We start from the raw sequence: 24,232 nt of genomic DNA on the forward strand, positions 1-24,232 counted from the left end.
CGCAAACTTCGTAAAGCCGAGACTGGCTATGTATCTTTCATGGCGTCGGCTATGTCGGCCTAAATCCCATCCAAGGGGTGTTTTTTGACTTTCCGAGTCTCCTTGACCGGAGCGTGTTCCCCATCATTGGACGACCAAAACATGAGATGAGGATAGCTTTCCCCGCTTGAGTGGAATAAACTACTGGGCTAAACTATTTATAAGCAAAGGGCATCTCACCAATTCCAGCACCCTGCTTTCTCCCGGGGAGTTGGGATATCAATCACAAAGATTCCGCCGAACCCACGTCCACCATGTCGGCCCGCGACAATGAAAAAGGCTCGGCGCGGTCTCAGCCGAGTCACGCAGCGGCGTCCGAAATCGAAAATGTGCCGAGACCTTCCCGGCAACAGTCTTGGACGGGTACTATGATAAAGGTTTTTATAATTTGCGCGTGCGCTGGAATAGTATCCAAATACATAATCCCTCTGGACTCTATCTTTAAGTCTGTTCACATAGACCCTCACGACTATGCTACGAGAGCGAATCGAATACTGTCGACCACGCCACTAATTGACGGACATAATGATCTTCCATATCTTATTCGACTAGAGACAAAGAACAAGATCTACGATCATGAAAAATTGCCGTTTCGAACCGGTTTGCTAAGTCATACGGACCAAATAAAGATCCAGGAAGGGAAGCTTGGAGGTCAGTTTTGGAGTGTCTTTGTCGAGTGCGCGACAGACCCAAATGCGGAGATTGATGATCCCACGGTATGAAGTGCCAATTTGAATTAGAAGCCCAATTGCTGTTACTTTGCATTGTCCGATATTGGAGAGGTGCTAAGGTATCCATTCCATGTTTAGTGGGCGGTCAGAGATACGCTTGAGCAGATTGATGTCACAAAACGACTCGTGCAAGAGTACCCTGACCTTCTCGAGTACTGCGAATCGGCATCTTGCGCCAAAGCTGCGTTTAAAAGAGGAAAGGTTGGCAGTTTTCTGGGAATCGAGGTACGAATTTCAATTGCATTCTCCATCCTTAGGATCCGGTAAACGGCTAAAGAAATGATGATTAGGGAGGTCATCAAATCGGAAATTCGCTTGCTTCACTAAGACAAGTGTATGATCTTGGTGTACGCTACATCACCGTAACACATAATTGTGACAATGCGTTTGCCACTGCAGCCTCAACCGTCGCTGTTGGGAAACCAGATCTTGGTCTGACGGATTTCGGTCGCGAATTCGTCAAAGAGATGAACCGCCTTGGCATGCTGGTTGACCTATCCCACGTGTCCCATCAGACCATGCGAGATATCCTATCTGTGACAAAGGCTCCTGTTATGTTCTCGCATTCCTCTTCGTACGCGCTCTCTAAGCACCTCAGGAACGTACCTGATGATGTGCTGAATGGTGTTACCAAAAATGGCGGTGTTGTAATGGTTACATTCGTACCCTCATTCCTAAAAGTGGATGATCCTGCTTCTGCAACTATCCACGATGCAGTTGACCATATCCTCCATGTAGCAAAGGTGGCGGGGTGGGATCATGTTGGCATTGGCTCTGACTTTGATGGTACTGCGGATGTTCCCGAAGGTCTTGAGGTTAGTGTCCCTTCCTAAGTTCTCATAAGGAACCACCTCCCTGGCTAAACCTTTGATTAGAATGTCTCAAAGTACCCGCGGCTTATTGAGCTTTTACTTGAGCGTGGAGTAACGGACGAGCAAGCTCGAAAGTTGATCGGAGAGAATATCCTCCGTGTCTGGTCAAATGTTGAAGAAATAGCCGAGAATATCAGAGCACTGGGGGAGAAGCCCAATGAGGAGACTTGGTCTGGTAGGAAATGGACAGCGGCAATCGATATTCCGATGCCGTTTATGTTTAAAGATAGCGCAGATAAACGAAAAGAATTGTAATGAGGCTGCTGTGGATTAGTGATTAATCCTGCAAACATAGTTGATGAACATGTACGGAGTATTCATAGGGGTTATTTCGAAGTCGCTCAACTTTACTGTTTTCCCGGCAGGAGTGGACTGTGCCATCTTCGTACTCATTGAATCAAAGGCTCGCGAACCTAGGCATATGTGTAGGGTTAGGAAAATTAAAAGCCACCAGACCAGCCATTGGGATAATGCAAGCATGTGCTGTTATACACACAATAGTTAACGTGCTTTACCCTCGGGTTAGCAGTAGGTGCAAACCTCTAAACTATAACATATGTCGGAATAAAATTGGTCATGAGTCTGCCTGTTTGCCGTTGTCCAGTCTGTTGCTACCAGCAGGAAGGTTAATGGAAGTTCTGGAACCCAGCCTTTATAAATGCCCCGAACATTAGTTCGGGGATAAGCTCCTACGAAGTATATCTTTTGATATCGCACTTGATAACATGATGCTTGTGGCGCTCATTCTCGCGGGTTTGGATAGGTATTCCGGAGCCAGTACTCCGTATGGAGTACCGACTTGTTGATGTGCTCAGTTGGCCATAACGCGAAGCTTCCTTTCACATGGTTGGTACAAAATACAGAGTGCTCCGTAGGATAGCCGAATATATCGGAGACACCGTCACGTCTAAGGGGACCTCATAACACTACGGAGTACTCCGTACTCCGTACTGGATACTCTATACAGGAGTCCAAAGCGCCCGAATAAGTACCACTCAGGAGTCAGGGGCAAAGAGATGTGAAGCAGGTGAGCCTCGGCTCAACTTTAAAAATAACTCTAACTTCCAGCTGAACTTTATTCTAACGGAGCTCTCGGATCGCTTGTTGGAATGAAAGAGAAGAATCACGACCCAAAAAAAAAAAAAATACTTCCTCGAGTTGAAACTCCCTCATTCCTGTTCTCTCTTGTGTTAGCTTCCCCTTTGCAATCTTCACTCGTTCAGGTTGCCGCGCTTTTGTTTTTCTTCAAATCACGATAAACGTATGAAATAGAGCTACACGGTTCAATTCTTCCTTCGTTCACTTCTGGATTCTTAGCTGCTTCTTCTAGCCTTTGCGGCACTCGGTCATCATCTGTGCCGCATCGCAATTTCTGCACAGTGCCTCCGATTTATTGCATTTAGTGGAGTATAGACTATAAGCACTTGTTTCCTACTCTGAGCTCGATATACCAGTTGATACAGCAATGGCTGTCCTGTCCCTTCCTGGTTTCACTACCTTAAAGACCATCATAGAATGGTGCGTATCGCAATGCACATGGAGAAACGCCGTTTTCATATACGTCTTGTTCAATCTCAAGTCTGCACCGTTTTCCTGGCATGTATGGTTCCCTCTTTTTAGTTCTACATCCTCTACGGAGTACAACGTTCCAATTCACTCGGGGTCGAGAAACTTAGCTAATTCCAAATCTATTGTAAACAAAAATAGGTCCGCCTCTTCTTCCATCTCTTCCGTCGCATTCGCTGGCAACCGCATGTCTACCCCGACCCCAAACTCCGATCCGATTCCAAGACATGCCTGGAGCCGCATCTCCACCCCATATTCATGCCAGCCGGTTTAACTAGCCGCGCTCCACTTTGGGAGACAGACTATAACTGCCACAAATCGAACAGCACCTACTTTTCTGACCTCGACATCGCCCGTACTGTTCTAGTAACGAATCTCTACACACCCGGGTTTAGGGTCCTCCGAAAGGAGATGGATACGGAGGTTGACGAGCAGGGGAAACCGAAGTACCCCCGTGGTAGACTGGCAGTAATGCTGGGTAGCGTGCACTGCACCTTTAAAAAGGAAATCAAGCCTTATGAACGCTATGAGATGCAGAGCAAAGTTGCCGGATGGGACGAGAAGTGGATGTATGTTTTGACATTCTTCCTTCGACCGGAGAAACGTAAGGGTGAGGGAAAGACGCTTCTTGCCGTGGGAGTGAGTAAATACGTGACGAAAAAAGGTCGCTTGACTATTCGCCCTGAGAAGGTCCTGAGAGCAAGTGGATTGCTACCTCCACGCCCCGATGGGGAAGTTTCAGCAACGGTGTCGTTGGAAACACCGGCTAGTGGAGAAGCAGTTAATGTAGAAGATGGGTTGGAGGAGTCTGCTCTCCGGGAGGTGTTGACACTCGGTGAAAGCACTAATTTGGATCTGGCGGTGTTGGAAAATGATAAGAAGGCCCGCTCCTCGTGGGATAGTTCGATGTGGACCTGGGAGAAAATCGAGCAGGAGAGGCTGCGGGGGCTGGAGATCGTGCAGGGCTTTATCAATATGGACGCGAAGTTGTATGAAGAGGCAGCGTCGGTTTTATAACTTCCTATGTGGGGAGAAGTTTATGACCTTGAATCTCCAGTAATCGGCGCCGGACCTTTTCTGTCCTGGCTATTACGTTTGGGAGGCTTTATTGGTGCAGTTCAGGTTTATTGGCAACGAGTGCATAAACTCCGAATAGGACATTTTAATTATATACGAAGTAACTCTTAGATATTCTAGATATGGAATTGGATTGATATTATTACAGCACTATATTTTCATAATTGTGTGTAATTGTCAGACGGCATTCAAACGAGCTCCATCTCAAAAGGAATTGCCTCTTTTTTGATCTGTAATGGACGTTAGCTGCCGATGTCGGCAATGTAGTATATAAAAGAAAAAAACAGAAGGGAAAGCCTGTATTCATTTATCGAATACACACCAAGCTTTGTGTATATGAAGACCACCTAAGTCCAATAAAGGCCACCTAAAAAATGTGAGACTATGCAATGCAGAAAAGACACAAAGCCTTTATGAAAAAAAAAGAAAAAAAAAAAAAAAAAAAAAAAAAAAAAAAAAAAAGAAGGGGAAAAGGAAAAGGAAAAGAAAAAGAAAAAGAAAAAGAAAGAAAGAAAGAAGGGACCTTCTTGTTTAAAGAAACAGAACAAACCCGCCATATATCCCTTTCTCAAAACTAAACTCGAAAACGCCGTTATGATGTGTCGGAAGGAGAGATTCATCAGGTAACGATTTGAGACGTTTCCGTAGAAAGAGAGCAAGGTTGAGAGGAGAGTAGTCGAGTATGAAACCGGACCAAACCGGTGGCGCTCGCAAGCGTCGTGAATTCGTATACTGTACAAATTAAGAGAAATTTTTGTCGGCAACCAGGTTTCTGTCTCCATCGCCGGCGCGGAGAATCAAAGCAAGCTGTCGAGATAGGTGCGATCTTTGTATTGAAGTGATGACGGCGGGTAGAGAAAACCAGTTAGCTGGAGGCGGTTTCTCAAGAGATTCGTGATTTAGGTGGCCTAGACCAACGTTGTAACATTGCCAAAGGAGAACGCATGGGACCGTCTTCGTAATTTTGCTCAGTGGCCGGGGTCGGCCTTCTCCTTCTTGCGATTCATCCGCTCTTCCTCAGCGTCAACCATGTCCTTCCATAAATCCTCACTGCCCTGTGCTACTTGGCTTCCCTCTTTGCCCTTTTTGGCCTTCAAAGCGTCCAAGACGCCTTTGCCCTGTCTCTGGTCATGAATCTCAAAAGCCGCGGAGGCACACAGCACCGCCAGTGTCAGACCCTGCGCATAGACACGAGCCTGCACGATCTTCTGCTGTCCACTCAAGTACGGATTTCTCCCCACCAAAACAAACGAGCCAATCATGCTAGCAACCCAAGTGGCACCGATAATCTTATACTTCTCCCTGCGAGCGAAATCCATGACTCGCTCCATCGTCGTCATCCTCGCCCATTGCTCGTTCCGCAGGCGCTCCTGTCTCTCGGTGACAAGGCGCTTTTCCTGATGCACGCTGTAGTCAAAATCTCGCGAGCTGATATCGGCAGCGATGACGGCAGCAAAACTGCCGGCAGAGGTGACGAGGAAGGCTTTCATGGGTAGTGTGAGAGTTCGGATGGTTGTCCAGCGTCGAGAAGCAAGTGCTACACCGGCGTATCCCCCGATCAGGCCGAGGACACCGCCGATCGAGCCACCCTTGACGACAGCACTGTTTCATGCTGGGTTAGTCTTTTGATGCAAAATTTCGACAAAACCGGGATACCTGGGTACGTACTCGTAGTGCGCATCTTCCTGTTCCTTGGTGAGGAGCTTCATTGCGGTGAGGAGTTCGACTTTATTAACCGAAAAGAGATCGAAATGTGTTGATGTCCAAAGCGTGGGACTTTGGGGGGATGTAGCCGTGGTAATCGGAAGAAGCGAGAAAAACCAGCAGCTGGGTCAGGAATACGATGACGTCGAATTTTTCCTTTTTTTTCTTTATCTGGAGAAAACCGGAGAACTCTAGTAAAGAATGCGGAGGATAAAATGAATACCCCAAGGAAAATTCAATTAAATAATGACAATTGAGCTATCGCAGAGGCAAATTATATGCTTTGATGTTCTTGCGGATTCTCCTCCATAGTCTTAATATACTTCACTGCTCGGGATTTGCAAGTTTGTTGGCGATGGATGACTCTTTGGCGGTTTTGCCCGATCCAGCGAACAGTCGGCGTTTGCTCGGGACCCGCCGCCCTCCAATGACGCCACCTTTGAATGTCAGGAAATGTTGTCGCTCTGGTTCTCGAGTCGCCTCAGCGGGCAAGTCAGCTGGTTCATAGATCCACTGTAAAGCTCCTCCGCGGATTTATCGATAGAAGATGTCGTCCAGGCCGAAAAAGCAAATGTGCCCCCCCCCAAACGAAGAACTACCAGACACGAGACAGCCTCTCGTGGTCCAGTAAGAGGATCGGAAATGATGAGGGTGTGCTGATGATTCCAAACCCACCAATTTATCATCAGAGAATATTAATCTCATATTTTCTTCGCTCCATACAGAGTAGACACCCAATAAGTAGTGACAGCTACACAGGAATGAACCCCCTGATCTGCATTCATTGCGATGGGGAGAATGAACATAGAAGAGCCGATATGTCAAAAACTTCTCTGTGAAAATACACATGCCTTTGCAAATTCGATATAGGGTTGTTAGGGAACGCAGAGAAGCAACATGCGAATGCTTCAAGATCAATATGTCTTTTCTCAAAGAAATTAACCGCCGTTGCTACCTGAGAGGAGATCTAAATGGCGGTCGCAAGAGGGCCATCAAGAGGGCCCGTAAATCATCGTGGTTAGACCTAGTTAAGTGTCCAGACCGACTCTAGCCAGAGGGCACTGTGAACTGCACCCTCTGCTTATGTATAAAAGTATTTGGGTCCCTGAACATTGATGAACACTGCTATGTATACACTGATAACCGGAGTGCAGTATGTATTCCAACAAAAGACAAAGAATATTAAAAAAAAAAAAAAAAAATCTTGGTATTACCATGTTTCTTCACCTTCAACTTCATCGTCATCGTCTCTTTCATTGATCTTTGTAGCATTCCGGCCACTCCGGACGTGCGACATCTCATACTGCTCCGTACCGTTCTTATATTTCATACCGTGGTGTCCGATGTCTGACGGCTCAAGGAGGTCCCGAAGTCTCTTCTTGCCTTCTTCCACGGCTTGATGCGAAGCCGCCTCGGCCATTTTCACCATAGGACCCCAAAGATTGAGCTGGTAGATGATATAGGCTGCGACAGAGCAAAGGAAGAGCATAAAAAAATATACAGGGTTTCGAAGGACTGTGTGGGGTAGATTGTCAGCATAAACAATAAACGAGGGAATCCATCGACAAAACTCACCAGCAATAATCTCATTCCAACCAAGTGCCAGCAATAAAATGTAAAAGTACACTGGAATCTGAGTCATTCCGCCAATCGCACTTCTCTTCGCTTCAACATAAACACCGTCGGCTGCCTTCTTAAATCGAACTGTCAAGTCCTGCCTCTTGGTCTCGCTGAGCATAGTCATCTCTTCCTCCAAACTTTTTCCGTCATCGTCAACTCCGCCAATTGGGACCAAGTCCTCCTCGTCGGCTGGGGTTGCAGCACTAGGGGTGTATCCAACCCATCTATCAAGTTGCGGAGTCGCATTTGTCTCCTGGAGGCGAAATCTGGATAAAAGGGGAATAAGGGTGAGGGTGGACTCCCGGGCCTTGGTATACAGCCCCTCAATATCATCTGTAGGCCGCCATATTCTCGGAACACCCGCCGAATCATATCGGAACTTGTCTTCAAAATTCTCTCGCAGTTTTAAAAGTAGGTTACCTTCCATCATCTCTTCGTCGATCTTGGATCGCAGCACCCCCCAAGCCTTTCTGCGCAACCTCCATAACCCAACATCGACCTCTTCTAAGCTAGCATCAAAGCTACTAGCACGTTCAGTGAATCTCTGCTCAGCCTCGAGAACAGTGGCAACAAATATGGACCATATTCTATCCCAAATGGTGTCTTCCGATGGTTTATCGCCTGTTTCGGGGGCGCCAGAACCGCCTCTACCCGAGCCAAGAGCATTGAATTCGAGCCCCACGGACTCGCCCAGTCGAGACCGCACCCATCGTTCAACCCTCGTCGCAAGGCGCCTCATTTCGTCCTTTCTAAGTTGCGCACTGATCTTCTCGAGATCCTTCTGATAAAGGGCGAGTTCTTGCGTGTAATTACTCCAACAAGCACCCTCAATGACAGTGGCTTTTGCATCGTCTTCGAATCTCTCTAGCGCGATTCTCTTCTCCTTGTTTACAATGTCAGCAAAATCATAGCTTGCACCTTTCTTTTGTCCAGCTTTAACAGCGGCGGAGACAGCATCGCTAAATTGAGCGATACCAGATTTGTGAGCGGCGGTAAGCTGACCAGAGAACAGAACTTTGAGACGAGTGTCCATTTTGTCTTCCAGCTCTGCCCTTTTCATTTGAAAGACGCGCTTGTGATAGCGGCTAGCTTCCGTCTCAAAAGCACTTAGAGTCTTCACCCTTGCATTTTTCATTGCTGGACCAAGGCCAGCGAAGACTTCGGGATTTCCGGATTGAGCCGCTTCCGCCTGTTTTGTTTCAAACGGAACAACGGCCTCGTCAAAAGCGACAAGGACTTCGCGGGAGATCTCATCGCAACGAAACTGAGCCAGTAGTTCTTGTTGAGTTGGCAGATCCAGGTCCTTATTGTTCACAATCTGATCCCATATACCCTCAGCATACACAGCAAAGCCATCGGCAGGAATACGTCTATGGTACTCGGATAAAAATATCCCGCCCTCCGTCTTATTACCTTTGGAAGGATCTCGGTGTCCTTCACGGAAACGCATGCTAAGCTTCTTGACCTCTGCGACGAACTTGTCCGTTTGAAAATTTTTGTGTGGAAGGGCTGCGAATTCGAAATCGAAATAGTCCTCGATTGTGGAATTTTCCAGGCCTGGAGGCTTCGAAAGCGACGTCCAAATGCGCTGGAGGTCCTGCATCAGGGTGTTCTGCAAATTTTGGAGGGGCGTGGTTCCTAAGAAATCACGAATCACGAAGAAAAGCAATGACCGTGGGGTAGATCTTCATCCGAGCCATCAGCAAATATGTTTCCCATAAACGTAAACCGTAGTGAGGGGCGCCATACTTTTTGTCTTTCAGGAACAGTTGCATATTGACCTCAAATACGGTTTTCAAAAGTCCCATATTTGCCCCCTGATACAGGCCAACTTGATGTTCCCAAATATTAACAATCAGCACTTCGCTGGTCGCAAGCGCAAAGAGCGCACTTTTCCGCTCGAAATCCTGGTCTTCGCCGCGCTCTCGTCCATCGGTACCTTCAACATCCATGACAAGTATGTTATCGGCCATCCTGTTATTCTGCAGATGAGGCAAGCTATTCTCCCGCTCACAATCCTGGCGCTTATTCTTGGACATCCATATTCCCTTCGTAGTCTGTCGTCTCTCGGTTTCGGACATGACACTGAAGTGTGTGCCAAAGAGGTAGTTAAGTAAAGTAGATTTTCCGGTAGACTGGGACCCAAAGACAGAGATCAGATGGTAATTAAACCCGGCGGGTGTGACGCCTTCGTAAGCGAGGTACTTGGAGAGGTTGGGACTGAGATAGTCAACGAATAGGTTAGATTCCTGCATGCGCACAGCTTCAGGGAAGTCCTGTCAACAGATTGATAGATAGTCGAGGAGCGTACTTGAACTCCTTGTCCTCATCCACCACTTGCACCCCATGCTCATAGCTTGCCACAGGATCATCCTCTGCGTATGCGAAATGGCCGTTGGACACCATGGCTACTACTTCCTGTTGCGCAGTACTCTGCTAGAGAGAAGAAGGCAATATATCACCCAATCAAGGGAAAACGGGGTAGTACGAAGCAAAATTGCAGTGTAAATGCGCAAGGTCGCATAAAGCTATGTGGAGAGGAAAATAGGGTTCAGATGTTTCGATTTTAGAGCTGCCGGAGACAGCACGAAACTGCCTCCGCAAGATGCAAAGATGGTATATGCTTAGAGGTACTATCAGTCATTAAGGGCAATGAGAGAAAGGAATATAGCCTGTCGCCATCTGTGGATGGGAGTAGGCTGTGATTTGACTGTTTATCGGTCAGGGAGTGTCTGGTGATGCCAGTTCTGGAGCCACTGGGGCAGGTTGTGTTATGGGGCGCTAAACTATTTAAGGAATGGTGCCATCCTGGCACTTTTAGACTTCAAAGAGCTCGATCCAGGGCGATTCGTTTGAAACACTACTTTTATTGCTGTGACCAGTCAAATGGAGATAAGTACGGAGCAATTGTCCATATATTGTCACGTATGACTCTGCGAAAATTGGGCAAACCACAACACTTGCCCAATAGACTGCCTGAGGAGGTTCGGCTGCAAGTATGTAACGATTAGTCTCATGATTTACTCCGTAGTTCAGTTGAAGATGAAGTGTATATACTCCGTACTCCGTACATAATCACAGATCAAACATTTGGGTATCAGATGCCAAAGACAAGGAGATCTAAGCCAACACGCTCCTTTATGATGGTGGACTTGGAAGACTACTGGGATCCAACCAATCCAGATTCCATCCTTGATCAAGACAGAGATCCAAGCCCAAGCTGGGATCCATCCGCCACCCGCGCATGTCTTCATCCACGTTAGGAATCTTGCTCACGTCAAAATCAACGTTGGGGAGGGCAAGAATGTTTTCGAAAGACACAAATCCACCGTCTAAGAATGGAGATTGGCCATCTCCAGACCGCCCAGTGCGCGGGACATCTGAAACAGGTGTCGCTGTTGAGGGCGTGATGTAATCCCTTGAGTCGATATCGGAACGGCTAGTGCGTTGAACAGATCCAGGTGAATAAGCCTGCTGGCAAGATTCTGGTAGTCCAAACTTCCTCCCGGGGCGAAGATAGAACGTTCCAAAATACGGGATAGTAACCTTGCACCCGTTCTGATAGCCATTTCGACATTCTTTTGGGGCTTCAGGGGAGCCACATAGCATCTCAAGAACGTTCGCGCACTGCGCTGCCACGGTGCCGTATGGACCAGAAGAAATCTCTCGAAAGAGCCGGGCAGCCTGTCTCAGCATTTGCCAGTCCTCCGCATCTTCCAGCGTTATGTGCTGCGGCATTTTGAGCACTCCAAGCAGATGAATTCCAAGAAGCATCGCGCCAGTAAACATCTGAAAGTCAATCATCTTGCACGCAGTGTACTGCAGGCCGGCATCAGTTCGAATTTTCTGGTAGAATTTAATGCAATTCCGCGAGGATTCAAGCGCAGCATTGCGGCAGTACCGAGACCCAGCGTCTGAATCCGAGTTTAGAACAAACGGAAGGTGAAGCATCACACGGGTAAAATTGTGCACAAAGTGGCATAAAAGCACGTCACCAGGCCCTCGGTTAGGCTCTACATCTAAGCTACCCTGGCGGAATGGAGCTGAGAGCTCACTGAGTTCCCGATCAAGCTGGAGTGTCTTCGGAAGCGATAGGTTGTTTGGATCTTGATTTCTATCGATTATCCCGCCATAAAAGAGACATAGTCGATAAACATAACCCTCAGAGGTTTCAAAGAATGCAGTCTTTTCCAAAAGCTGCATATGAGGGGCGACAAAGCGGTCGGGAACGGCGTAAGGAAGGCCCAGTATGAGACTCATATATCTGTCACAGCACACCAATGAACACCAAATATATAAATGTCGCAAGCTCATTCTGTCATTGTGAGGTAGCGCTCGGTTCATTGACAAGTGCAAACCATGTAATTGGGCAGATTCGATACCCCGGCGAAAAAGCCGCCAGGCTCTCCGAGGTCGTCCCCCAACCATATAGTGCTTTCCGGCGAAAAGCAAGCACTCAATCCCAGAGACAGTGGATGCGATATCTTCATCGCTGAAAATCATACGATCTACAGTGGAGAGGACGTTGTGGGTAAAGCTAATTGGAGAGAGAGGGACTTGGAGATCGTGAAAATTGAATGAAGCAGACGATTGATCAATAGCCATAACGAGAAGGATAAGGAGCTTGGCGAGGTCGCCCAATGCTTCTGGGCTTGCAACTTCCGGCCTATCGGCAAGAAAGCGTGATAGATTATCGCCGCAAATTTCAGGGTACTGCTTTAGTAGACCACCGTGCAGATAGGGGAAAGTCTGCAGAATCTTCTGCATGTCCGAGACCGGTGGCATTAGTGAGAGTAGTAAAGATCTTAAGGCTGCATATTCTGGGGACTCGCGTTGCATCGAAAGAGATTCATGATTTTCCCCAGGAACTGCAGATCGGGAGACAATGTGATTATCGAAGAGTGACAATAAGGGCGCCTGCTCATTCTGACCTTTTGGCGCCGAGTCAGCGGACTCTGGCGGCGTCGGAGCACAATTCGTGGAGTAGCCATTATGCGATGCCGAAGCTACCAGAATGAACAGTCAGCGCCGTAATAGTTATGGCCTCAACAAAATCAGAAAAAACAAGACCAACCGAACGAGGACTTAAGCAGCCCATCGTGCAAATGCTTCCCCCTTTCCTCTCCTAGCTGTCTAAGGATGTCTTCCACCGTGCTCTCTAGAACCGCGACCCGTTCTCGTAAACTGTACGATGGCTCAGCTGTTCGGGATTGCGACTTATTTAGGTTTACGGGCGCATGCTCCTGGTCGATACAATTCACTCCTCGCGAAAAGCATTCATTGCAGCGTTCGGGCCGCGAAGAACTAAATGTGCATCGGATCTTGCGACGTCGACCTGGATGGAGAGGTATCAGAACAAGCCCGAGGAAAAGAACAAGATATACGTAGATACAGATAACTGCCACATACATTCAACACAGCTCTTTGTCCCCTTTCTCATTTTTTTGCGAGGCGGCTGAATATCAGAGGTTGCTGGGGGTAAGCTCGAGAGGGCTTTAGACCCCGAGTGGTATATGAAGGGATCCATTTGGAGAAGGGCGTAGTTCTATATTGCGGTCGAGAGGGATAAAAATAGGTCCGGAGTAGACCCAAGCTGGAATGCTGAGATTAACTCTCTACTTCATTGGGAGGAATACCATGGGAGATCATATGCAGCTTGACTCCGGAACAGGAGGAAGCTGCCATGAAAGAAAACGGACATCGTGATGCTCATAAAGTCCGTCGCAAACCTGTCCCACAAGGGCTTCTGAGCTCGTTTCCTAATATCAGCATCTCCTATGTCGGGCGTTTCGGACGAATTTTGTCCGGGCAAACGTCCGATTTCTCGTCCGAGGCTATTATTTGTTAAGGGTTACATAAGCCAAGCGCTTGCACAGCCCATAACTAGTTAACTGGTGCCTAGATTAGACGAAATCCCCTTTCCTCCGTAGATAGCTAGCGAATGACAAGCGAGTCCATCCATCATGTGGGACTCGGACCATTTTTTGCTCCGTGCACTGAAGATAGGTACTCCGTACCGAAGGTTCCAATAGAATCCCACCTGCAGCTCTCTATTCTATTCGCTCGCTCTAACTAAGGGTTACTCCAATGGATAAAATATGTACAGTCAGAAATGCATCATAAACATCAGTACTCCGTAGAGTCTCTCATATACTCCTTACCGCTAATTTTAAACACCAGCCCAAAACGTGCAGTTAATGGCCTCTTTAGGCCACACTTCCCATTGTTGCCTTCCCCTTGATGTTTCTGGGCCTGGCAAACAAGGAAATGGTGAAGCTCACACCAGCGGTCGCCACGCAGATAATAAACACAACCTTCAATCCATCCATATAGGCAATCAACACGCCATTAAGATCCTCCGATCCAAAGACTTTGTGAAGTTCAGCAGCACCAGTGGCAACCACTAAATCGGGTCTTACGTTAGGTGCAACTTGAGGGAGTTTCTGGAGGAGTTTGTTCACCCAACCGGCTTGTCCGGCCGACACCCAAATGGCACCGCCCATGGTCTGTAAGAACATTGTGATCGCAGTGACACTGGCCAGATCTGAAGAGGCGACGAGCGCCTGATTGACGATAACAGGTACCTGGATGGCAAGGCCCGCACCGATCCCCACGAAGATTTGATATCCGATCCATTTCCCGGTTGGCGTGTCCATGTCGAACATGTAGATTAACCCACTGCCGATTGTAGCAATGCCGGATCCGGCGATCATGAGATAAGAGTATTGTCCAAAGACAGTGATCAGTCCGCCAGAAATAATTGAGCATATGCTGGTTGCTAAAATGAACGGAAGGTTGCGGATCCCGGACTGGGCTGCGGAAACGTGCTTAATCGACTGGAAATAGATCGGCAGGTAATAGACCAAAACGAAGAAGGGTCCCGCAAAGAAGAAGACGTAGAGCAGTGAAACAAGAATGTCGCGGTTCTTCAACAATCTTGGCTGAAGGAGAGCTCTTTCGTCCATCCACCACTCGTTGATCACGAATAGGATGACCAGCATACCGAAAACCACCAGCGTGCCAATCACCTTGGCATCGGACCATTGCTTCGTGACTCCACCCCACTGCAAAGCCAGCAGGAAGCTCACCACGGCACACATGATGATCGACGTCCCCACTAGATCCATTTGGAGAAGCTTTTCTCGCAATGTCGCTTTAGCCGGTGCAGCGGCGGGCGGTGCCTCGAAGACCAGTATCAAAATCACAATACTGACAGCACCAATAGGAAGGTTGATATAGAAACTAGATTTCATCCGCTGTCAGGCCCGTGCTATGTAGGTGATTATTTCACTGTAATTTTCCACAAGACACTTACCACCAGCGCCATGATACTTTGTCGGTAAAAACACCTCCCAAGAGAGGGCCAATGACACTAGCAATGCCGTAGGTTGCTCCAAGGATACCGGTATATGCAGGCCGTCGATTGGGGGGTGCAGCAAAGGCGATGATAGTGTACGCGCCACTCGCCAGTCCAGAAGCACCAGCACCAGCAATGGCTCGTCCAACGATCAAGGTCGTGCTATTATTAGCGACGGCGCATACCAAGGACCCCAATTCAAAAACGAAAATCGAAAGCATAAACACCGACTTTAGGGGGAAGTATTTGTACCCTTTACCCCATGTGGACTGGAAGGAAGCGATCGTGAGGAAGAATGCAGAGCCGTACCAGCCAACCTGGTCCAGCGACTTAAACTGGTCGGTGATCTTTGGGATTGCAGTGGCAACGATCGTCATATCCAGTGCCATTAGAAAGACCGCTAGAATCAGGGCAATGACGATAAAGAACGTGGCCAGGGGGCCTGGGTATTCCATTCCATCATCCGCCGCATCTTCGGTACTCCCCTCTTCTTCTGGAGCGCCGGGAAAATCCCGAGATTGCTGAGTGGCTTTCCCCGATTTGAGCGATATTGGATCCGAGTCGCCTTGCACCGTGGTGCCAGATGAGGTACTGGGCCTTGGGGTCACCGAGTCCGCTATGCTCAGACCCATGATGTTATAAAGAGAAACGATAACTTTTGTGGGAAAAAACTGAAAAGATGGGTTTTCCTTTTCGAGGAGCTCTTGAGAAAAGGGCTTGAAATAGTTTCCGTTGCCGGCTCCTTACTCGGTGATGATGGACGATGAAGCGACGTAACAGCCGCTCTTATATATTGAGAAGCCATCGAAGCAGTTCTCCGTCGACTCCATTCGGAAACCCGACATCTTGCTGGAGGAGTCATGATGAGAAAGACCACCGGACGAATTCGTCCGTTCGACGTCAATTGTCACTTTGGCGGAAGTAAAGAAGCAGTCTAATAATGACGTGGAGGATTACTTGTCAGGTTCCAGCCCGCTAACTAGACTCTTGGCTACATTCTCAGCTTTCCAACGAGGAGTCCAATGAAGCCGGATGGAGTGATGATTCGGTGATGGCTTTCGTAGGGCTGGATTGAGCCCGAGAAGTTGGTTACGGAGAACTGTGATTCACGAATCGGCAAAAATTGCGCCTTGGCTCCGATGCGGACTCATCCATTCTACCAATTACTAATTCCTGCTTATCGGGAATTTCATTACGCCGTCGCTACGGTACTCCTCCGATAGTTCCTCCGTATAGACCAAACTGCTCATTATCACTCACTGGCAATCGCGATGGAAGAGTCCAGAGCCAGAGAAAAGTCAATAAGATACGTGGACGAGAGACCTCTTATCCTGGCCCAGAGGCTCAACTTTTCTCTCTCTCCCACCAGTTACAACAAGCAGCCGCTCGAAGGAACGGTAAGCAGTGGCACCTACAGATGCCCCAACCCTATTCCTAGGACTGAAATCGGCCTCGTGTACGGAGTACGGAGTCGCCTGGAATATTTCGGGTCAAGACGGACGAGTTGACGCGAAGATTTCCGTTGCTCAACCCCCAGAGCAGATCAAAAGTTTGATCGACATATGAAAGAGCCAGTTCAATCAGCTTTCGCTGTTGCCTAGTCTAAGAGATAGTTTTTGGCAGATGTCTGGGGGACAATATTGAACCTCAACCCTACATACTTGCTACCCAGGGATCCATATCCATTATTTTTACTTTCAAAATGAGTCTAGTTTATCCCAGATCCTTTTGCCTAATGGAGAACGTGAGGTGGGTGTAAACTGCCACGAGAAAGGTTCGTTAATAGCCCGGGTTCTCCTATTTGCATAATATAATGATAATCGATTTACATATACCTCAAGTTGATATAAATGCAATTATGCAAAGAGAAACTACTTTAATCTGCAATAATGTTGCAGAGCTGATAAGGTATTTTGGGCGCAGAGATACTGTGGGCAACAAGCATGTAGTTATTACCTGTAAGTAAGGGGTTACTACAGAGTTACCGGACGCGGCCCAGTTTTCCACCATGCCCAATCCGTCCACCGTTTGGATTGAGTAACTACAGTACTGCCCTCGAGCCGTCGTCCCCGCCGGTTGCCTCCCGGAACAAGACCGGGAGTGGGGGTCAAACCACCCAAGCTTTAAACCTTCAGCTTAGTGACGCCAGACATATGAATGGTTGTGGGCCTTCAAGGCTGTTAAGCAGTATGCCCTGTTTGCTTGTGACAACTTTGCTTTATCAGTCTATTAGTAGTTCCTGGTGAGGTCTCATTGACAACCAGGGAGGTTTTAAGACTGCGGAAAGTGCAGTAATGGGAGTCCTGCGAAAGACAACCACACAACAGACACCTATACAGAGTACATGGGTATGTAAGGAGCAGTTTCAAACCTATTAAATGCGAGGCTTTAACTGTTGAGAATAGGGTAGCTAGTGACATCACAACCAGGAAACGGGAGGGATGGGGGAAGAAACCATAAGGGGATCGGCTTTTCTTTTATGCCTTGTATGGACTGAAGTGGCAGTTCACACAAGGGGAGCCACAACCCTTGATGAGTGTTTCTTTTATTCTGCTTGTTGTGCGCCATCTGACTACTGTAGTTAACACACTACTAAACAGCTAGTGAACTAGGACAATGAATATGTGTGTGGTGGGGTGATTGCGTGTTAGTGTGCAATTCAGCTTATGTGGTGCATCCTCAAGCTTAAATCATGACCAATTATCAAGCAGCGCTGTTGTTGTTCTGGGCTTACGAGGCAACAAAGCATACGTCAAAATTGGGCCCTGGACACAGTATTTCATGAGGATAACTTTGTCTTCTTCTTCTTCGTCGTCTTCTTCTTCTTCTTCTTCCACGAGGCCTGTCTCAAAAATATTACATTGGTTCCTATTTTATTCCCATATATTTGCCAATCATTCCAGGTGAGCCTGTTCAATATCGTGCACCCGGAGCTTCCTTTGGGCAAACGGGGCGAAACCTCGGCATCCCGAACTCAGGCAGTTAGGGTTAATTTGAGGCCACCGATCTCGAAACCCGAATTTTGAGAAGCATACTCGGAACACCAAAATCACAAAGCATCGAATCTACAGGGACAGAACGGAGAAGTATATATTTGCGAAAGTATTTTACGTCCTGAGACGACGGAAACCGCGTGAATTTAAATCTCCAAACGCCTGTCCAAATCTTCCTCGAGTAAATCTGATATCCATCCTCAAAACACAAGTTGAGCGAAAATCTCAACCGGAAACCTAAGCAATTATGCCTCTCACTGAGCTTGCCCTTCTTCATCTTAAACCCACAATCACTGTCGACAATGCCGCTCTTCAGTCCTCCCTCCGATCCGCAAAGCACGCTATGGAATCGTTCACTGGCTACCCATTCCACTTCTTTACGCAGGTCGAAGACCCTTCTTATATTTACATCATCGGCAACTGGACCAGCCTCACCCAGCATGTCGATCAATGGATTCCCTCAGAAAAAAACCAGGCATTGTTAGAAGCTTTAGAGAATTTGCTTACCGTGGAGTGGATGTTTCATTTGGACATTGACCAGCTGGCGACTAAGGAAGGTTCAGAAGGCATCATGCCATTCTCAGCACCAATAGTTGCGATTGTGAGACATTTCATAGCCGCGGGGAAGAAGGATAGTTTTGTGGCTACATTCGAGAAGAATAAGCAGTCCCTGGTCGAATTCACGGCCCCGCAGCCAATCTGTGGAGGGTGGAGGATCGATCGTGAACAGGAATCTGGGAAGGATGGTGCGGAGAAAGACGAGTTTGTATTATTCTCTGGGTGGCGCAAGATTGCACATCATGTTGATTTCGCGCAAACCGAACCATTTGAGAGGTATAAGGAAATAAGGGACTATCTAGCTGCTTTCGAGGTTAAGCATGCAACAAGATGGGAGATATAGGCGCGATGCAGGGTATAATCAAGCAAAAGGAAATGGCTGTTCTCGGCTATCTGATACATGTGAACGCTTTGTGAATGTGATTCCAGAAACAATACTGAAATAAAAAAAATTTTCCACAGAAAGCAAACAAGGCGAGCGAAAGAAAAAAAAATCTTCAGGAGAATCTGACAATGCGGATCCTTGAAATGATGTCACCAGAGTTTTGCCTGAAACAATTAGGATGAAAATTGCAATTTGGGTCGCTTGCTCTAAAACACCAAGCAAGCAAATGAAGAAAAGAAAGAAAAAATAACAAAAGAAACACTGTGAGGCTATGCTTTGATACTTAGAGTGAACGGAAGGCCTGTTCCAAATACATATTGAACAGTTGTTCATCAATCACAGCTCCGAACCTAATTGAAAGTCATCTGTCAGCACCATCTCCAGAGTAAGGCAGCCTAGAACACCCAAGAATACTCAGGAATCACACGTACCCAAAACATTGGACTTCCTTTCTCAGCTGTACAGTCAAATTTCGCAAAGTTTCCGCATTAAGCTTGTGAAACAAGGAGTGCTGTTTAATCCTATTCCATGCTTGCACTGGAGTTATATCACCTTCAAGGTTCAACGCCCCAGCGAGGTCAAAAAGCCGATCAAGATGGCAGGCGGGAATCTCCCATGTGTCATTATCATGAAGTACATCCGGACCATTGGCAAGCAATGGTGTTTGGAAAGTAAGAATGTGACCAGAGAATGGGGACTTTGCACAAGATGTCCTTGCATGTTGTAAGCAGTGGCGTTCCAAGCTTTTCCAATAACTAAGTCAGCAACCGTCCTGATTTACTTTTTGGTGGGGGGGATAGGGTGAATGTACAAGAGAACAAAATCAACTCCAACTTGCGTGGCATCTAATCCGAGGGGATGGCCTTGGGAAGACGTTGGCAGCACTGCATGGTTGCAATGATTTGGTCCTACAGTATGGTTCGGAGGGCTTTGTGAGGCGGCATTCGGAGAGTCATTCGTAATGGCAGGTTGCAGGCAACAGGGAGTTTGGTCTGGAGTTGGCATCTTTCGGCTGTCTAGATCTATTGGGTCTGGCGGGAATATCCGTGGCTTGTCGAGAGCACCATCCACAGAAACTTGTAAGCGCTGCTCATCACCGGGATTCCCAATCACCCTAACGATAGTGGGTGGTCGAGTCTGGGCACTTGGAGCTTGGGCCTTTCCCGGAAATGGGATTCCATTCGCAAGCATGATATCACGAAGTATCTTGTTCTCGTCCACTATTTTCTGCGTCTCCATCGTTATGGAATCCTCCTCATCGCGCAAGGTACGAAACTCCCGTTCGAGGGCCTTGATATAATTTTCCTTTCTTTCTCGGTGATTGCTGGCAGTATAGAAAATTATAAGAACCCTGGCCGTGATCCGCGGAGCTGTCTCACAACTATGTACTCACCGCTGGGCTCTCCTGACCTGTTCCCGCCGTCGCGCATGCGCAGCCTTTGCTGCGTCGGTTTCGTTTTCAGCCGTGAGTGTGCCTATTAAACCTTCAACATCATGCCACTATAGTGAAAATAATATAACACAGGCCGATCCGGAACCATGATGTGTACCACGAGACATAGAGGGATTGGCATCGTTGGTGGACAAAAAGAAAAAATCAAAAGCACAGTTCCACATCGTAACACGATCAAGGTGCCGGTGAGGATGCGTCGAGGGTGATTTCATAGAGAGGATCAACCCGCCGCGGCGCCTGATCTGTGCGGCTGGGGTTGCTCTCTGGGCAACTCATAAGGAGATTAATAGATGGAGACCCCACGAGTCCCTAGTCGACCAACAGCGAATAGAAACTTGACAAAATGGAGCAAAAGGGAAAAAAAATTCCAAAAGCTTCGGAAGCGAATAATTGAAGGGGGTGCAACACTCACCATTTTTCAGTTTCGAAATGCGCCCCAAGAGCGGAATCTTCTTCTTCGATCGCTGCCACAGCGAATCCGTCAAGGTTGTGGTCGACATGTTTGACAAATCTTTTTTGGGCTCTTCCTTGTTCCTTTTTTCCCCTTTCAAACCCGGCTGTTTCGCACCAAAATGGGACACTGGGCGGACCTCGTGAAGAAAACCTTCCAAGCTCGAGACCTTTTAGAATGCGACTAATAAAGATTCCAAATCATCAAGCCCGCATCATGCACAACCTAAATCTGCATGCGGATGATTGGGAAAGAAATGTGCATACACCAACCTCTGAGAAGACTTGAGAGATTCCTAAACCCCTGAAGGAGAGAAAACAAATGGGCTTGAAGAGAGAAGGGTCGTTCTGGGGCCAGAGAGATTGTTGGATTCCAGGGAGAATGGGCAAGGAAAAAGCATACACAAACTAGCTGGATCAGGAATAGGAGGCAGCGATGAAGTGAGGCATCATATTCTGATTTGCTGCTCGAACGCCTTATGTTGTACTCACCATGAGGCCTGAGCAAGCGAATTTCGGCAAGTTCCTGGCTCGGATCTTCTGGTAAAACCGAAGGGGGTTGTTTCGTCATCCCCGTCCTCGACGCCTCAGGGAGAGTGGCGGAGGCGCGACGATGCACCCAAGGTTTGATTCAAACCCTGATAGGCGACCCGCCTTGGCAGCAAAACTCAATTCGCGACACTTTGTCACTCTGTCTTGCCCTTGCGGAAGAACTCTCCCCCTTCCCCCCCTCTTAGCTGCCATGGAAATGTCACTTGATGTCAATGCCCCAGGACTCTTGTGTAACCTGAGAGGAGAGCACATGTGGAATCACATTCGCTGCCTTCGAACGGGTCGTGGAAAGCATCATGGCCGCCTCATACTTACTCTCCCAGCCCGGTCAGCCCAAACCCGGCCCATCGGAACAATGGCTATACCAGATCTCCAGCCAGACGCGTTGGATGCCGCCGCAGTGCGAATAAGTTACTTGCAACCGCTGATGTGCTTGGTGGAGACCTTTACCAATTGCGTGTACGAAGTGCACATTCCTAACGAAGCACGACGTGCATGCATTTATATGTCGTCTGATGAGGAATCTTTACTTTGGGCGCGGGTGGCCCAACTTGACGGAAATCGCTGATGCAGGACACGGTAAAGTGATAGTGAAAGTCAGATAATTGTGATAATTAACTATACGTCAACCCCTTCCCGTGCTCCCTTCAGGGCCGTTCCTCAAACCTCCCGGGACGGGAGTTTAAATGCAGCCACCCTACTTGTTGCGAAATCCGCCGATTGTTTGCCCATTGGTTCAACCGCAAGGAATGATCTTGAATACTTTTCTAACCGCGTCGATTTTTCCGTGCATCTCCGCAAGAGCGGACCGCTTTCGTTCCATAGAAACCTCGTCATTGGGATCCACTGAGATTTCACGTTCCAGTTCCACCTCGTCTACTCCGTACCCCATGTTCAAAATCGGTCCGATCGAACACGATATTAACATTGCCCTTTCTACTCCGTACACGTCGTGAAACGGGGCGATCTACGCTAGCCAAAAGTTGCTCGACAGAACGTATAAGATTGGGATTGACACTACGAACAATCTTTGCGGTTTCGGAGGGTGAGTCGACCTCGAACTACAGTAGGACATAACGAGCCTTAGGATCCGGGCGCACTTTAGCTTGGCCATTTCTTGTTTCGATTGCGTAGGCCACGTTCTATGTGGCGATAAAAGCATGTCTCTATTAAAATAAGCATCCTCTCAAAGTTTCGACAGCCAAGATCGTCGAGACGTAAAACCGGGCGGTGAGCATTTGTTCCCACTGTTAAGAAAACCTCTGGATTTATCATTGAAGCAGAGTTTGCATTCCACTTCAATGATTAGCCGGAGCATGCGGTCGAAAAGTCCGGCTTGCATAACTACTTGAGGCCCTGCCTGCTGATTTCGCGGAGTCTTGTTGAAGATGCAACCGAAACTTGCAGGCCCATAACATCTTTGACCCAACATCAATACTCCGTACTCCGTACTCTATCCGCAAACAAAATTAGAGTTTCTCGGCTTATCATTGAGCAAGGACTTCCACGGCTGCGACTGGGAATCGGATTTTGGAACAAACTGAGCCAATAATAAAGTTGAACCAGTGTTGGGATTCCCTATTTGATTGATTTCGTACGGAGTGCGGAGCACTCAGTTAAATGTTCTGGCGAAAGAACATTTTTCTGGGGGCTTTAGGCAGGCATTTTAAAGGACTCAGCACAGTCCACGGACTTCAATGAGATTTCCAGGATATTAACACTTTTATGTCATTCTCTTCTCAGTATATGGTGCACATCGGAGTTTCGCTGGTCAGATGCCCTACTCATCAGCCTTCTAGCCCAGCATGGTATCCTGTATATTGGACCTCAGCCTTCATTGAGATTGCTCCAAATCGCTTTCTGCTGCTGGGTTTTAAGACGGGCATCATGAGACATTTCCTTTTCTATGCTCGAATCAACCTAGTTCATGCTGGAAAGATCCTCTAGGGACGAATAGAGTGCAATAATTATAACATCTTTGAGGATGTACTCGACGATACCGATCCACAATACTCACGGTCTTCTCTTCATGCTGACGATATCTTTTTCCAAAGCATCTCATTGGTGTATTCATCCCGTCCGGGGAGCCTTCGGCTCAAGAATGTAGTTTCGCTCTATCTTTCGGGGCAATTGGGAAGGATCGCAACACCCGGCCGCACAATCTAGCTCTCTCCCCCCCAAAATTTCGTTGCGCCTCTCAGCCGTGAAGCCTTCCAGGCGGCACAAGGTGATCACAGACGAAGGCAGGATGGGAAGGCCTTTCACCTGCTCCTCAATAGAGACATCCTGCGCTGCGTCTCGGAAAACCATTGACAAGAACCGCGCGGTAGCCACCTCGACCCTCTTCTTTGTCCATCTTTGGTTGCAAGAGATTGAGGATGACCTCGCCTGGAAGAAAATCAGGATTATTGGTGTGATCGCGGATGCTCTTCGCATCCGGGTCTGTGGAGCGACAGGTCTCCCCCATAGAGGCGCAGACAGAAAAATGATACATGTTATACTCCGTAGTCCTGGCACAATCGTCGGCCAAGGGCTCCTTTCTCAGGGCTGCCGGGTGGTCCTATTGACATTGGGTATCCTTTTAGAGGACCGCCTTTCAATTTCTATTGCGCATGGCCTTATCACCTAAGAAGATAATTGTTGGAGCCATATTTCTCTGGGTGTCTTTCTTGACCCTTTGGGCGAAGAAGCGGAATGCAGACAGGAGGTACTACGCACAGCCAAGGTGGCGCACACGGAGCCAAACATCACCAGTGACCATCTCCTGCTTGCCTTCTCGATTTTCATGCTTTCTTATAAATCGACGAAGTGGCTCCCCAACCCTATTTATTTAAGGCCTGAAAAGCTCAATATAACGCTGGAAATATGATGTTTT

The 24,232-nt window shown here is 47.8% G+C and overlaps 10 protein-coding genes across 10 annotated transcripts; 4 read left to right on the forward strand and 6 right to left on the reverse strand.

Moving 5' to 3' along the window:
• Positions 1–251: 251 nt before the first annotated feature.
• On the forward strand, positions 252–1,897 carry CIMG_08988 (dipeptidase 1; the record flags this gene model as incomplete). The annotated part of the gene is made up of 4 exons (XM_001239366.2): positions 252–755; positions 849–995; positions 1,061–1,585; positions 1,646–1,897. The coding sequence occupies exons 1-4, from the start codon at positions 294–296 to the stop codon at positions 1,895–1,897; spliced, it is 1,386 nt and encodes a 461-aa protein (XP_001239367.1). The 5' UTR covers positions 252–293.
• An 877-nt stretch (positions 1,898–2,774) lies between these two features.
• On the forward strand, positions 2,775–4,436 carry CIMG_08989 (uncharacterized protein). The gene is made up of 2 exons (XM_001239367.2): positions 2,775–3,242; positions 3,350–4,436. Exons 1-2 carry the CDS (start codon positions 3,108–3,110, stop codon positions 4,223–4,225), a joined length of 1,011 nt encoding a protein of 336 aa, XP_001239368.1. The 5' UTR covers positions 2,775–3,107; the 3' UTR covers positions 4,226–4,436.
• A 382-nt stretch (positions 4,437–4,818) lies between these two features.
• CIMG_08990 (mitochondrial hypoxia responsive domain-containing protein) lies at positions 4,819–6,312 on the reverse strand. Its single transcript, XM_001239368.2, has 2 exons — positions 5,954–6,312; positions 4,819–5,887 (listed from the first exon to the last, which is right to left on the reverse strand). The coding sequence occupies exons 1-2, from the start codon at positions 5,992–5,994 to the stop codon at positions 5,254–5,256; spliced, it is 675 nt and encodes a 224-aa protein (XP_001239369.1). The 5' UTR covers positions 5,995–6,312; the 3' UTR covers positions 4,819–5,253.
• An 837-nt stretch (positions 6,313–7,149) lies between these two features.
• CIMG_08991 (protein SEY1) lies at positions 7,150–10,225 on the reverse strand. Its single transcript, XM_001239369.2, has 4 exons — positions 9,921–10,225; positions 9,359–9,829; positions 7,565–9,294; positions 7,150–7,504 (listed from the first exon to the last, which is right to left on the reverse strand). The coding sequence occupies exons 1-4, from the start codon at positions 10,013–10,015 to the stop codon at positions 7,200–7,202; spliced, it is 2,601 nt and encodes an 866-aa protein (XP_001239370.1). The 5' UTR covers positions 10,016–10,225; the 3' UTR covers positions 7,150–7,199.
• A 375-nt stretch (positions 10,226–10,600) lies between these two features.
• Positions 10,601–13,398, reverse strand: CIMG_08992 (uncharacterized protein). The gene is made up of 3 exons (XM_001239370.2): positions 13,019–13,398; positions 12,684–12,944; positions 10,601–12,615 (listed from the first exon to the last, which is right to left on the reverse strand). Exons 1-3 carry the CDS (start codon positions 13,134–13,136, stop codon positions 10,748–10,750), a joined length of 2,247 nt encoding a protein of 748 aa, XP_001239371.2. The 5' UTR covers positions 13,137–13,398; the 3' UTR covers positions 10,601–10,747.
• Positions 13,399–13,605: 207 nt separating this feature from the next.
• On the reverse strand, positions 13,606–16,669 carry CIMG_08993 (drug:H+ antiporter-2). The gene is made up of 2 exons (XM_001239371.2): positions 14,925–16,669; positions 13,606–14,851 (listed from the first exon to the last, which is right to left on the reverse strand). The coding sequence occupies exons 1-2, from the start codon at positions 15,596–15,598 to the stop codon at positions 13,816–13,818; spliced, it is 1,710 nt and encodes a 569-aa protein (XP_001239372.1). The 5' UTR covers positions 15,599–16,669; the 3' UTR covers positions 13,606–13,815.
• Positions 16,670–17,821: 1,152 nt separating this feature from the next.
• Positions 17,822–19,011, forward strand: CIMG_08995 (uncharacterized protein). The gene has a single exon (XM_001239373.2). The coding sequence runs from the start codon at positions 18,207–18,209 to the stop codon at positions 18,858–18,860; it is 654 nt and encodes a 217-aa protein (XP_001239374.1). The 5' UTR covers positions 17,822–18,206; the 3' UTR covers positions 18,861–19,011.
• Positions 18,879–21,252, reverse strand: CIMG_08996 (uncharacterized protein). Its single transcript, XM_001239374.2, has 6 exons — positions 21,079–21,252; positions 20,768–20,959; positions 20,296–20,377; positions 19,714–20,226; positions 19,334–19,645; positions 18,879–19,252 (listed from the first exon to the last, which is right to left on the reverse strand). The coding sequence occupies exons 2-6, from the start codon at positions 20,853–20,855 to the stop codon at positions 19,186–19,188; spliced, it is 1,062 nt and encodes a 353-aa protein (XP_001239375.1). The 5' UTR covers positions 20,856–20,959; positions 21,079–21,252; the 3' UTR covers positions 18,879–19,185.
• A 295-nt stretch (positions 21,253–21,547) lies between these two features.
• Positions 21,548–21,925, forward strand: CIMG_12259 (uncharacterized protein; the record flags this gene model as incomplete). The annotated part of the gene is made up of 1 exon (XM_012358315.1): positions 21,548–21,925. One exon carries the CDS (start codon positions 21,548–21,550, stop codon positions 21,923–21,925), a length of 378 nt encoding a protein of 125 aa, XP_012213738.1.
• A 1,220-nt stretch (positions 21,926–23,145) lies between these two features.
• On the reverse strand, positions 23,146–24,144 carry CIMG_08997 (uncharacterized protein; the record flags this gene model as incomplete). Its single annotated transcript, XM_001239375.2, has 2 exons — positions 23,146–23,917; positions 24,076–24,144. 2 exons carry the CDS (start codon positions 24,142–24,144, stop codon positions 23,630–23,632), a joined length of 357 nt encoding a protein of 118 aa, XP_001239376.1. The 3' UTR covers positions 23,146–23,629.
• Positions 24,145–24,232: the final 88 nt, after the last annotated feature.

This window comes from Coccidioides immitis, assembly GCF_000149335.2.
Source record: "Coccidioides immitis RS genomic scaffold supercont3.5, whole genome shotgun sequence".
In the NCBI taxonomy this organism is placed as follows: Eukaryota; Fungi; Ascomycota; class Eurotiomycetes; order Onygenales; family Onygenaceae; genus Coccidioides; species Coccidioides immitis.

Excerpts from the sequence above, each read along its gene's own strand:
- CIMG_08989 (XM_001239367.2), top strand. The coding sequence starts at position 3,108 with ATGGCTGTCCTGTCCCTTCCTGGTTTCACTACCTTAAAGACCATCATA. Across the intron at positions 3,243-3,349 it reads CTGCACCGTTTTCCTGGCAT|GTCCGCCTCTTCTTCCATCT; the intron begins GTATGGTTCCCT and ends AAACAAAAATAG.
- CIMG_08990 (XM_001239368.2), bottom strand. The coding sequence starts at position 5,994 with ATGAAGCTCCTCACCAAGGAACAGGAAGATGCGCACTACGA. Across the intron at positions 5,888-5,953 it reads CAGGAAGATGCGCACTACGA|TGCTGTCGTCAAGGGTGGCT; the intron begins GTACGTACCCAG and ends AGCATGAAACAG.
- CIMG_08991 (XM_001239369.2), bottom strand. The coding sequence starts at position 10,015 with ATGGTGTCCAACGGCCATTTCGCATACGCAGAGGATGATCCTGTGGCA. Across the intron at positions 9,295-9,358 it reads CTGTTCCTGAAAGACAAAAA|ATCTACCCCACGGTCATTGC; the intron begins GTATGGCGCCCC and ends GCTCGGATGAAG. Across the intron at positions 7,505-7,564 it reads TTGGAATGAGATTATTGCTG|TCCTTCGAAACCCTGTATAT; the intron begins GTGAGTTTTGTC and ends TACCCCACACAG.
- CIMG_08992 (XM_001239370.2), bottom strand. The coding sequence starts at position 13,136 with ATGGATCCCTTCATATACCACTCGGGGTCTAAAGCCCTCTCGAGCTTA. Across the intron at positions 12,945-13,018 it reads GACAAAGAGCTGTGTTGAAT|GTCGACGTCGCAAGATCCGA; the intron begins GTATGTGGCAGT and ends CTCTCCATCCAG. Across the intron at positions 12,616-12,683 it reads GCTGCTTAAGTCCTCGTTCG|CTTCGGCATCGCATAATGGC; the intron begins GTTGGTCTTGTT and ends TCATTCTGGTAG.
- CIMG_08993 (XM_001239371.2), bottom strand. The coding sequence starts at position 15,598 with ATGGGTCTGAGCATAGCGGACTCGGTGACCCCAAGGCCCAGTACCTCA. Across the intron at positions 14,852-14,924 it reads AAAGTATCATGGCGCTGGTG|TTTCTATATCAACCTTCCTA; the intron begins GTAAGTGTCTTG and ends GATGAAATCTAG.
- CIMG_08995 (XM_001239373.2), top strand. The coding sequence starts at position 18,207 with ATGCCTCTCACTGAGCTTGCCCTTCTTCATCTTAAACCCACAATCACT.
- CIMG_08996 (XM_001239374.2), bottom strand. The coding sequence starts at position 20,855 with ATGTCGACCACAACCTTGACGGATTCGCTGTGGCAGCGATCGAAGAAG. Across the intron at positions 20,378-20,767 it reads CATTTCGAAACTGAAAAATG|GCACACTCACGGCTGAAAAC; the intron begins GTGAGTGTTGCA and ends AAGGTTTAATAG. Across the intron at positions 20,227-20,295 it reads CAGGTCAGGAGAGCCCAGCG|CAATCACCGAGAAAGAAAGG; the intron begins GTGAGTACATAG and ends CTATACTGCCAG.